Source organism: Panthera pardus, unplaced genomic scaffold (genome assembly GCF_024362965.1).
Source record: "Panthera pardus isolate Hobbes unplaced genomic scaffold, ASM2436296v1 HiC_scaffold_13, whole genome shotgun sequence".
Taxonomy (NCBI): domain Eukaryota; kingdom Metazoa; phylum Chordata; class Mammalia; order Carnivora; family Felidae; genus Panthera; species Panthera pardus.
Window position 1 is genome coordinate 151,751,040 of NW_026526688.1, and position 13,252 is coordinate 151,764,291.

At 34.8% G+C, this 13,252-nt stretch overlaps 1 protein-coding gene across 8 annotated transcripts in view; it reads left to right on the forward strand.

The window, feature by feature from the left end:
- EPHA5 (EPH receptor A5) overlaps nt 1-13,252 on the forward strand; it is a 344,576-nt gene that overhangs the window by 69,249 nt on the left and 262,075 nt on the right. For all 8 annotated transcript variants that reach the window (XM_019468625.2, XM_019468637.2, XM_019468628.2 and 5 more), the window contains exon 3: nt 3,752-4,415. In XM_019468625.2, coding sequence (XP_019324170.2) covers nt 3,752-4,415 — 664 coding nt within the window. The remainder of the gene's footprint in view (nt 1-3,751; nt 4,416-13,252) is intronic.

Here is a 13,252-nt window from a genome sequence, read left to right on the forward strand (position 1 = left end):
GAGCAGAGATTATAACTGGGGCTTCAGGCTGATAATATTTCCTCCGTACAAAACCAATCACATATTTCTATTTAGGCCTCTTTACTTCCTTCTGTGGAAGAAAGATACATAGAAGCACAATATTGAAAACAGAACTGGGCAATAAGCACCCCCTGATAACTTGCAAGGTCCAAATCGAGACTGTTCACATGATGATTCCTACTGTGTATTTGAAGATGGAATATAAGGGAAGGTTCCAGCTGGGTTGTGTGTCCTGAGACAGTACTTTTAAGTTCTGAAGGAAAGAGATGTGAAGTATAGGCTAGAGGATAGTAAATGGGAACCTCGCTGACAAGGTAAGAGACCATCAGAGCTTGGGGCAAGAAACCTACTAGCCCAATGAGAAAGGTAGTCAAGGAAAAGTAGTTCTTGGGTCTCCTGGCTGGCTCAGTCAGTTGAGCGTCCGACTTTGGCTCAGGTCATGATCTCACAGCTCCTGAGTTTGAGCCCAGTGTCAGGCTCTGTGCTGACAGCTCGGAACCTGGAGCCTGCTTCAGATTCTGTGCCTTTCTCTCTGCCCCAACCCACTCGCATTCTGTCTCTGTCTCTCTCAAAAATAAATAAACGTTTAAAATTTTTTTTTAAAAAAAGTAGTTCTTAATAGTTTGGGTAGGAAAAGTCGGTAACTCCAAGTTTTGTATGTTTATTTTGATATACATATGGATATTAAAAGAAGTCCTTTTGTTCGCCACTGCTCTGATGACTATGGCTGGCTTGTGATGCCAGGTCAGGCATAGGATTGGAACGCAACTGACTTAGAGATTTTAGTGCCCAGCAGGAAAAGGAGCAAGCCCATGCATCTGGGAAAGAAATCAAGTCAGCCTAAGCTGACTGTGTAAAACCAGTTCTTTAATCTTAAAACAAAGAAATGTGAGTAAGGAGGAAACAAACGTAGAGAAAAATGTGGGATCGGAGGATGGCTCTTGAGGAGTGGCCAGACCTGAAGAAAGGACTACAGCCACCATATTGCAGTGATCGTGTTTCCAAAATGTCCAGGCACATTGCTTGTAGTAATCAAGGAGCAACAAATACTTTTATTAAACCATGGGATCATAACAATTCAACAAAACTGAACCCAAAATACCATGTTTTCTGTCTGTGGCCTTCATTAAACCACTACAGTTTCCTTGACATGACATTTGCCAAAGTGTCTAGGAATAGACCTGCCACATTCTTAATTTCTTGGTTTGTGTTACTTTCTTTTCACCCCCTTTGTTTCTTCCTCATTGATGTTATTTTTTGCTGAGGACAGCAAGAGGCCCACTTGGTATTAAAAAGGAAGAAAACTTGTAAGAATTCAAAGTTTTATTTCAACTACTCAAACCAAAATAAATGATTTTTTTGTCTGTTTCTTAGCATATTGCTGTACATAGGAGCAGATATTTATGGGAAAATGTATGTATTACCCAGTTGATTCTCTGAATGGCTTATGGCTATAATTATTTAAATTAAAGTCTTTCTGTTCCCTCATTAAAAATAGAAAATGTGAGCCTCCATTTATATTTTGGACACTTGAAAAGAAAAATAAATAAAATCCCACCATGATAGATTATAACATCAAAGAAAATTATAGTTTTTCTCTTCTTAATTAAGAATATTCGGAGAAGTAGCTGCTTATGCACATACTTTGAAATTATCACCTGAAGCAGTAACTATTAAGCTGTCTTGTCGAGTGCTGCTTGGCTTGCATTTTTAATAATATTTGTGGTACCTTGGACTTTGTACAAAGACTGTGAATTGCTTAATTTATAATCCTGGAAGATGCTGTTTCTCTGATCCCTCTTACTTGTCCAATTCCTCCTACTTGCTAGCAGTGTTGTATTGGAATATATGATGCAGAAATTTTTTTTTTTTTTTTTGTAAATGATTTAAGGTCAAAGATTTGAAATCTGTGTTTTGTATTGGAAGACTGTGATAAAATAATCTAAAACAGATAATATAGCATTTTGATTTTCTTTTTTTTTCAGAGAAAAAATTTGTTGATGCCATTTTCCATTTTACTAATTCAAAGAATATATATCTATTTAGTTTTGGTACAGTAAGTTGATCATTTGTATTATTTTTATTTGGTTAGTTGATGTGCTCTTTTGCATGAAATATTAATAATGGCATTCAGTAACCATTTATAATAAAGAGATTTATAGCTGGATCACTTCAGGAAGCTAATGTAAATAGTTTAGTGACAGATTGCTGAAAGAGAAAGCTGTTTTGGAAATCCGAGGCTAAGTAGAGTTTATGTACATTTTGAGAGAAGACAAAAGTGAGATTAAATGAAAGAACTAAGGCTTCACATAACACCATGATGTGAAAGTGGTTAAGATAAAATCTTGATGTCTTTCTCTTGTGAATTTAAGGAGCTCAGCAGTTTTCGCTCATTAGCACATTTTACTTATGCTTGTCTGATGGCAGCTAGAATTTTGAGAGGGACCATCTGAGGTACACGATTTATGTGCATCCCTTGTGACTCCCCATTTTTCACATCTTTGTCAGTTGAGCAGAATCAAGAAATAATGCTCTATTTAAATTCATGTCTAAAGAGATGAAGTTTATGAAGTTTATTATCTATAATATTTAAAGTCTGAAATCGAACTCTGGATTTATTGAAAGTCAGTATGATTTCAATGCTCTTTGTGTTTCAGGGTCATTTTTAAGGATATACATATATCCATATATATATATATATATATATATATATATATATATATATATATTTATATTTATATACACACACAGTTTTGTACACAGATTCTGTACAAGTTTAAAAAACTCCCTAAATTATAATAACATCCTTATGGAGAATAAAAACTTGGTTCTATATTGTTTAGAAAGTGATTATGGTACACTGAAAGTCTAAAAGCTGGAATTTTATTGGGAAAGAGGTAAGTTTAGATCTCTTTGACCTAATATTTTGGAAGCTATATAAGTCATGCTTAATTTTTTCTGTACCTTATATATATTCCAAACTCTTAATGTCATTATTCATAAAATAATGAATTGGTAAAAAGAATTAATGCATTCCCAGGATATAATAAGAACTCAGTATTCAAAATGACAAGGTTCTTCATATATAATTTTTGTCTCTATTTTATATCTGTCTCTAGGCTTATATTTCATAGATAAATCTATGAATAAGTTTAGCTATCCAATTTGCAAAAGAATCCTAAACAGATTGGTTCAATGAAATAAGCATCTATTTTTAATTTTTAAAGTAATGAATTTTCTCTCACATTTTATTACATTGATGTGTTATTTGTAACATGCCAGAATTAAATAAATGTGGATTCACATGTTTCTTTATCCCTTCTTTTCCATATTTACTGCTTTTTTACTGTTGTCTTTTTTTTAATGTACTTCTTTTTTTCTGTCACATTTTATCTACTTTCTTAGCTTTTATACTTCACTTTCTTCCAAATATACATCCTTTCACTGCTTGTTAACTGCACCCACATGCAGTTTCTTCTTTTTCTCTGAAATACATGCTCTTTTTCCCCTGAAATGTGTGTGTGTTAACTTTGAGTTACAGTGACTAATGTGCTATTAATTTACTTAATCTAAAAGGTATTTTTAAAGTTCTCATTATAGAGCTTCCTCTTCTGATACCATAGAGGAAGGCGGCAGAAATTTCTAGATCTGAAATAGTTTCCTTTGACTATGTTTACTAGCTATTTTCTAAATATTAAAAAAAATTTTCTTTCTATTTTACATTATATAGTGGGAGGAGATTGGCGAAGTTGATGAAAATTATGCCCCTATCCACACATACCAAGTATGCAAAGTTATGGAACAGAATCAGAATAACTGGCTTTTGACCAGTTGGATTTCCAATGAAGGTGCTTCCAGAATCTTTATAGAACTCAAGTTTACTCTGCGTGACTGCAACAGTCTTCCTGGAGGATTGGGAACCTGTAAGGAAACCTTTAACATGTATTACTTTGAGTCGGATGATGAGAATGGGAGAAACATCAAGGAAAACCAGTACATCAAAATTGATACCATTGCTGCCGATGAAAGCTTTACAGAGCTTGATCTTGGTGACCGCGTTATGAAACTGAATACAGAGGTCAGAGATGTAGGACCTCTAAGCAAGAAAGGATTTTATCTTGCCTTTCAAGATGTGGGTGCTTGCATTGCTCTGGTTTCTGTGCGTGTGTACTATAAAAAATGCCCTTCTGTGGTACGTCACTTGGCTGTGTTCCCTGACACAATCACTGGAGCTGACTCCTCGCAGTTGCTTGAAGTGTCAGGTTCCTGTGTCAACCATTCTGTGACAGACGAACCACCCAAAATGCACTGCAGCGCTGAAGGGGAGTGGCTGGTGCCCATCGGGAAATGCATGTGCAAGGCAGGATATGAGGAGAAAAATGGCACCTGTCAAGGTAAGAATTTGCCTGCAGATCTGCAGGAACTGTCTGCACCAGTTGGATCACGTATATGTATTTCCTCCAATGATTATGAGCAGATGACCTTTTACTTTGCTAATTTATGGAGATTATTTCTCTCCAAGTTTGATTTTTCTCTTCTCAGAATTTTAAAATTTCTGGCAACGATCAAAGATTTAATGTAATATTTTACTGAATATACATAATTAATACACACAGAGTGTCTTACTTGCAGTGTAGTATTTCATATTCATTTTACTTTCAGAAGTTTTATCTTGAGCAACTCAAACCAAAGGATTATTTCTTTGTGTGAGTATTGTCTGCTACAAAGTATTGTCTCTCCACGAAGAGAAAATAGTAACCTTACCTTGCTATATAAAATTCAAATGCATGTGTTAGATGTGACTTGTTTGGCATGCTTTTAACTGCTTTTAAAACGTTCTTCAGAAATAAGTTCAGCCATATGAACCCCATACGAAAATGCTGGTCAGCGTGTTGTTCACATATAATTGTTATTACAAGTTCGCTTTTAAAAATTTGCAAGTCAGGGGTGCCTGGATGGCTCAGTCGGTTAAGTGTCCAGCTTAGGCTCAGGTCATGATCTTGCAGTCCATGGGCTCAAACCCATGTGGGGCTCTGTGCTGACAGCTCAGAGCCTGGAGCCTGCTTCGGATTCTATGTCTCCCTCATTCTCTGCCCCTCTCCTGCTCGTGCTCTCTCTCTCAAAAATAAATAAACATTAAAAAATTTTTAAAAATTTACAAGTCAGTATTGAATGCATAATAAGTAGTACCTGAGAAAATAACTTTGGAGATGGAGCCAACACAAAACGCTTATTTCAAATCAATTTATACTTGCAGAATTTTTTTTGTTTTATTTTCTTAATTGAAATGTGATCATGTATGCTATCCCCTTCATTTGAAAATATCCTTCTTTTGTCCACAATGTGGTGAGTTAAACTTAGATGTTTGTCAATGGCTTTGGGGAACAGGGTTTTACTTTATGTCAAAGTGAAGAACAGTTTATGAGGAAGAAAACATTTTTACTTAAAAAAATTCATTCATCCTTATGAACCTTTTTCTACCATGCTGTGCACATGCTAAATAGGTAATGAGACTTATTAACTGAAGAGAAAACCAAATGCCGAGAAGTACACTTATCCCACCTGGTAGCTTCAAGTACATTTTTTTTTCAAAATCCACTATATAATGTGAATCAGACTTGCTCAAGTTTGTTCAGGCCTGACTGCAAATTGATTATAGAGCCAGGGGATCAAAACTAGGGAAATTACCTGTAAATCATAGTGATTTTGATTAATTATTTCTCTCTAGAAACACACTGCAGCATTTAAAAAAATTTTTTTCAGGGCACCTGGGTGGTGCAGTTGATGAAAGCATCCGAATTTGACTCAGGTCATGATCTCACGGTTCATGAGCTTGCACCCTGCTCCGGGCTCTGCACTCTCTCTCCCGCTCTCTCTGCACCTTGTGGGATTCTCTTTCTCTCTCTCTCTCTCTCTCTCTGTCTGTCTCTCTTCCTCGCTCACTTGCACTCTCTCTCTCAAAAATAAATAAATGAAAACTTCTTTTTCCTCATCAGCTCATATTCTGTATCCCTACAATATCATCTACAATTAAGTTTATGGTGTCTACAACTCTCTATACCTTTATATATGTACATACATATATGCGAAGTTTTATTAAATCACAATTATGTTTTGGAAATCATTTTTAACTTTCCAGGGAAGTTAATTGTATTTTATTTGGGATTAGATGTGAAAGAAAGTTCTAACTAACATTATCTTAACTTTTCTTTTGAACGGCTCTCTGAGTGTAACGTGAAGATATATGTAATTGTAGAATCAAAGCAGGAGATTAAGCATAATCTGTTGAATACATTTCATTATTTTGTTTAAAATATTTATAATATAAATCTTACATTTTCAAAATTTCATTTTCTAATATTACAAAGCAACATGCTATATTTGATTGTTTATGTCACTTTAGAGAATGGTATGTGGTCAGTTCAGTGCAGAACACAGTGACCTTTGTCTTCATCCAGATGGACCGAGGGTATAAAAGACCTCTGCCTTTTTAGAAGCTAATTATTTATTTCGCTGGGATTAAAACGTTCTCTGCACGCTTGTCATGAAAGTATCTTGGGAAGTAGTGTTCTGACAGAATGTTTCTCAATCCAGGCGTTCAATGCATATCTTTCTCTTCCCACACTCAGTTAGAAACCTAACTGAGAGACAGTGGGGTAAATCAGAGAGGCTAGCTACATTGTAGAAAACTTCACTAGGCTGGTCTGTCTAAACTCATTTATTATCTTACCCTGGTAATAGGAACAAAGGTTGTGGGGTCATGAAAATAGTGAACTACCCAGCCCCAGAGGGTGTTCTACGCAACATAGTCCGTTTGAATAGTGCCTCTTGGTGTTTTCCAAAATACAGATGGCATGTGGCCACTCTATGAGGAGTTTCAAATGTTTACCCTATAAATAACCTACTTCATTGAATGAATAAATAAGTTTTGAATGCTGATTTTGGAGAATTAAGGTATCACAGATATTCCTGAGACATTTATATCTACAGGTAATAAGAATATGCAAATGTAAATGTCCCTGTGTGTGGCATATAAAATTCCATCATAACTTTAAATAATTCTGTGATCTTAATATGCTATCCTCAAACCATTAAATGTGGATCTTGATGTTTTTAAACTATTCTTGTTAGGGCAGAAATCTAGGAATCATTCCTAACATCTCCTTCCTACTTGCTACCTGGGTCCTATTTATCACAAAATATTCATAGAAATCACCTCCAGGCTGTCTCTTAAAATCATCCACTTTTCTCTATTTCTTTTCTTCCAATCTATAAGTATGTCTTGTTGGAACTTTACTTTCAAATATAAGGAATGACTTTATATAATAGTTTGATTTTTGAGCCATGTGAGTGTATCACCTCTACAGAAATGCAAATCTCGTGGTTTTGCACACCCATCCTTCGCTGTCCCCACTTAACCCCACCACAAACTTCAAATACTTCAATGGTTGCCCATTAAGGTAAATTTTTTACAGTAACTTAAGATCCTGCATGGTTTTGCCTCAGACACTTCTTAAACTATGCTTCCTCCTCTTCTCTCTACACTAGTCACACTGGCTTCTTTTTTTCACCTTCTCAAGAGCAGTTTGCTGACTTATACTACTTGTTCTATGAATCTGTTCTCTTGCCCTGAAACATTCTTGTATCTACTTCACGCCTGATTAACTCATACTAATCCTTCAGGGGTGTCCTCCAACACCCCTTCCTCAGGGAAACTCTCCCTGACTCTTCAAAGTTAGGCCTCTCTGTTATTTACTTCTGTATCTTCCCTTCATTGAACCATTTAGAGTTATGATATTGCATCTTTTGTTAATTAGTTATTTGATTAATGACTGTCTTTACTCCCACTAGATCACACACTCCTTGATGGCAGGGATGCTGAAGGTTATCTTAAGAAATAAGAAAGAAACCATAAGTCGAGAGGTAGAGAAGTAAATTCAGGAGAAAATAGAATGGGCAAAGGTATAAAAGAAGATTGTGCTTTAAAATTATAGTACTGCTCCTTTATCTGAGGAGGTTACGTTCCAGGGCCCTCAGGGATGGCTGAAATTGCATATATACCAAACCCTATATATACTATGCTTTTTCCTATGATAAAGTCTAATGTTTAAATGAGGCACAGTAAGAGACTAACCACAACTAATAATAAAATGTAACACTATAATAATATACTGTAATAAGTTATGTGAATGAGATGTCTCTCTTAAAATATCTTGTACTTTACTCACCCTTCTTGTGATGATGTGAGATGATAAAATGCCTACATGAGGAGATGAAGTGAGGGGAATGATGTAGGCACTGTGATCTATCATTAGGCTACTACTGAACTTCTGACAGTATGTCAGGAGAATCATCTGAGTCTGGACTGTGGTTGACTGCATGTAACTAAAAACACCGAAAACAAAAGAGTGGATAAAGGCAAACTACTATATTGGTTTCTTTTTTTTTTAAATGTTTATTTATTTATTTTGAGAGAGAGAGCATAAGTGGGAAGGGGAAGAAAGAGAGAGAGAGAGAGAGAGAGAGAGAGAGAGAGAATCCCAAGCAGTCTCCGCACTTAGTGCATAGCCCCTCGTGAGGCTCGAACCCATGTCTGCAAGATCATGATCCAAGGTGAAATCAAGAGTTGGACGCTCAACTGAGTCTCCAGGTACCCCTGTATTGATTTCCTTTTTTTTTTAACCTTTGTATTTATTTGTAGAAAGTCTCTTCAGTCACAAAATTGACAAAGTGTCTCTTAAACCAGTCATTTCTTAGTCCTAAGATCATCAGGCCAAATGTTCAAGTTCTGTGTGTTAAACCATATATGGTTGGCATATGACATATTAACTGTGATAGAGACCATCTTAGTGATTTAGACCTTAGAAATCACATCCTGAAATGTATTTATAATATACACTTATTATACACTTACATTTAATTACTGTTTCTTTGCTAATCAAAATATGTTGGGATTTAATTAAGGATATAACTATATTAAGAAGCTGAAGCGTGAATAGATCTGTTTTAATCATCATCATATGTTAATATTTACTAAGCCTGTACTAGGATATGACCAGGTAGTTGCTCATGTGACCTGGTATAGAGATGCAGGGCATGATGGAGTTGACACAACTAGTTTTAGAGACTAAACAATCACGACTCAGAATGCTAGGCAGCTCATTAACATATGATTTCAATCCAGAAGACAACCAAAAAGTAATTCAGGAATCTCTGTCTGTTTAACAACTCATGCTGTATCATCTTCTTATCCCTTTATTTAATTTCCTTTAAGAGAAATTAACTACCTTTCCCATAATACCCTGCTTTTAATGAGGTAACAAAAACTCTTGTTTCTATTGTATTAATTTAAAATATAGAATCTATTTATTTTTCTAAGGCTTACTTCTATGCCCATATTTTCAATAATAAACTGTTTAAAGTATACAAATTTATTTCTTTGAAATGTTCTTTCAGAAACTAATAATGTATTAAATCCATTTATACAAGTATGTTTTCCTACTTGTTATTTATTATTATTTCTGATGAAATTCATGCTATTTTTGCCCCTTAAGAGTCATATGAAATTTTTTTTGAGTACAAAATTATTAGCAAAACCTCATTTTGGAAGTTTCTGCTTTTTATTGAAGTGAATGTGTTTGACAGAAGTAATTGAGTTCACATGAATCAAATGTTGCCTGCTGAGTTCTCTTGTGATTATGTTGCTGACTTACTCAGATGCAAGGCAAGACCACTAATCTTCATCAGTTGCTAGTGGAATGAAGTAGTAATTTGAAATTACCCCTAGATAATTATAGTTTCACTTATATCAAATGGAGGAAAGAGATTTAGATTGTGGGTCACTGCCAAAACCAGTCAGAGTGAAGAAGGTATATAGTGCATGCTAAAACACAGGGTAAGCGAGGTTACATGCCAAGGGCTGTGGAGAAAAAGCACTTATTAATTGTCCAACTGGGAGATGATTGCATAGCAAGGAAAATGTAGTGCAAATACTGAGCTCAAGAAAAAGCCTTGATTCAGAAACAGTCCAGATACTGCAGGGAGTAGTATGTCGATCATTCATACTTCTGGTGCATATTTATGTTTGAAACAAAATTGACTGGAAATATAGAGTATTAGGTGCTTGTGTAATTATGCACTAGAGAGCCTAGTTATTTTTAATTAGGCACATTACCAAAGAACATCAAAGGGGTTGAACTTTTTGGTTCTATTTGGTATGCTCTTTTATACAACAAAAGGAAACTGATTTTAATTTCAAAATTTTAACAAAAGATGGTATTTGTGGAAGTACAGAATATCAGTGGTGCGTGTGTGTGTGTGTGTGTGTGTGTGTGTGTGTGTCCTGCTTCTGAGAACCATGACCAAGACAAGTTAGTGGTTAAATCATTTCATCCATTGGTAGGTATTATATATGAGAATAATGAAATTGTTTCTTTTTTGTTTTAACTCCTCCTTAATAGTTTTGGATTAGTTATGTCACAGTTTTAGAGCATACTTTGCATTTATTTTTGTTTTTGTTTTTTTGTTTTTTTCTAAATCAGGGTTTCTCAACACTGGTGCTATTGATATTTGGGGTCACTGTTTACTATTGATATTTTTTGTTGAGTGACGGGGTAGTCCTAGTCATTGTAGGATATTTCCAGAATCACTGGCCTCTAATCCACTAGATGTAGTAGGACACCCCTCCCCACTTTGATAATCAAAAAATGCCTCCACAGAGTGCTAAATGATCCCTGGGGGCATAATTCTAACCAGGTCAGAACCACTAATTGTCCATGTAAGTAGATGTGCTGCTAAAAACTAAATATGTCTATAGACTGGTTGTCTTTGCAAAAGTGAATCTTTTTCTTAAAATTCTGCAGAACGAAGGATGTGTACATTTGGAAATATGACTGATTTAACTTGGATATCGTAGGGAACATGCTGCTTGTGAGAGGCAGCATACTCTAGTGGTTTGAACACGTGGATTCTGGCCAGAATGCCTGTATTCCAATCCTGTCTCTGCCGTTTATCAGCACTGTATCCCTGTGTACGTCTTCGAATCTCTCCACTCCTTGTTTCCTTCATCTCTAAGTCATAGCAATACTATGAGACATTACATGGAAATTACTTACTTCCTAGCACACTGTACTTATTCAGCGAACATTAGCTACTTCTTACAGCTCTCATTAAAAATAAAATGTATTTACAGGAGTATATGTTTGTCAATTGCCAAATACAGTGTAGTTTCAGGTTAGAAAATTCTCGAGTTTTCTCAACCTAGAAATTATATTCTTGAGCAGTATCATTTATCAAATGATAATCCTACATTTTTATTTATTGGATGATGAAAACTATGTAAATATATTAGAATCTCTTTTATAAAGAATATTTGCTTCCTCATTACCTATTACGATTCATTCTTTATTATTATACTTAGCACTGTATTCCATGTATACAATTCCTGTATCCTAGGAATGCAGACACATAGGTATACAAACATACATATAGATTCACATCTACAGTTGCAGTTTATGAGAGTTGCTAATGGCAGTGTGAGTGTGTAAGTTTAGGTAGGGAAGTAAGAAAATAGTTCTCTGAAAAGTGATGTTTAACCTAAATGTGGAGTAAAACAAAACAAAACAAAACAAACAAAACAAAACAAAAAACAATGATGTAAAGATATACAGATGGCATAACAAGCAGAAGGAGCTTTCAGTGCAGAGATCCGTTGTATTACATTAATCAATTTTATGTATATCTTTTTTCTTTCTAAAATTATATTTTAAAGTGTATTTGCATATTAAAATTAGAGTAATAAAAGAGCTACAAATTCCTAGAATTACCTGCTAAAAGAGTCTGTTCATATACATAGTATACTATCTTAAGGATAGAGAATTCCTAATATCTATGGTCAAACACAGACATATCAAACATGAAATAATTCAGTATTTTCAGTGGGTGGCTCCTTGGAAATTATTACATTCACTGAAAGTTTGAAAGGTTTTTGTTTTTTAAGAATTTGATGTTTCATTGATCCAACAATGGCTAGTAACTGGTGAATCTTCTGCCTTATGTGCATAACAAAACAGGGAGACTTGGCAATGGAAGAAAGGAAAAAGAACTAAATACTCTAACAAACTGGTCTGTTTGTCTCCTAGACAAACTTTTAATCTTTATTTGCACCCTTACTTTCTCACTCATAAAAGACATTATACTAGCAATAGTCTTGAGTCCCTCCCTCCTTCCCCCATCTCTCTTTTCATATCTATCTGTCTATCTATCTATCTATCTATCTATCATCTATCTATGTATATATAGAAGGAGAGACGGAGACAGAGGGAGAGAGAATAAATGTAACACATGAATGCTATACTTCATACGTATAGTAATTCTAATAACTGGTTTGGGTAGATCTCTAGGATATTTTATTATGCTGATGGAACATTCTGTATTGTTACCGTGCAAATGGATTATAACATTAATGAACTGGAGCTCCATCATGATCATATGGATAGAGAATTAATGATTATATTTATGCTCAAGTGGCTTGCACTGTACAAAACACCTCTTGATGATAAACATTTGTTAACATGAGATGCACTGCATAGGGTCCTTTTATTATAATGTTAGTATAGAATGATAATTATTAGAACAAAAATAATTACAGATCTTATGAAGGCCATATCTTAATTTATGTATTGAGTTGATTCAAGTATTACAAGGAAATTAAAACATACTCTCTTTTGTTTTATTGTTTGCTTCTTTTCTTATTATTTGGATAGTAGGAAAAGGACTTTCATGAAGTTTGGTAACACAAATCAATATAGCTCTCATGGAAAAAATTGTGTGTACAGAGAAACTTAATGTTGAAAACTCTGAGTGTAATTCAGCAAACATCTCAGTGTCTGCTTTCAGATTTTCAAGAGCAAAAAAAATTCAAAAAACTTAATGCAGATGTTAAGAAATGAAGTAGCCAACCCTTTCATAAAATAATTAAGCAAACTTACAATCTTAAATCTGAAGGCTGCTTAAGATGCAGCCCTCAGTTCAAATCTTACTCTTCCGTTTCATAAATGTGTGACTGTGGACAAATATAAAACCAAACTGAGCTTAACATTCCTCCTCTGTGAAATCCTTAATAATACAATATACACATACAAAATCTGCCTGTAAATGCATATAAAGTCTGCCTATTTCAGGAATGTTATATGGACCAGCAACATCCGCATGACCTAATTTTTTAGAAATG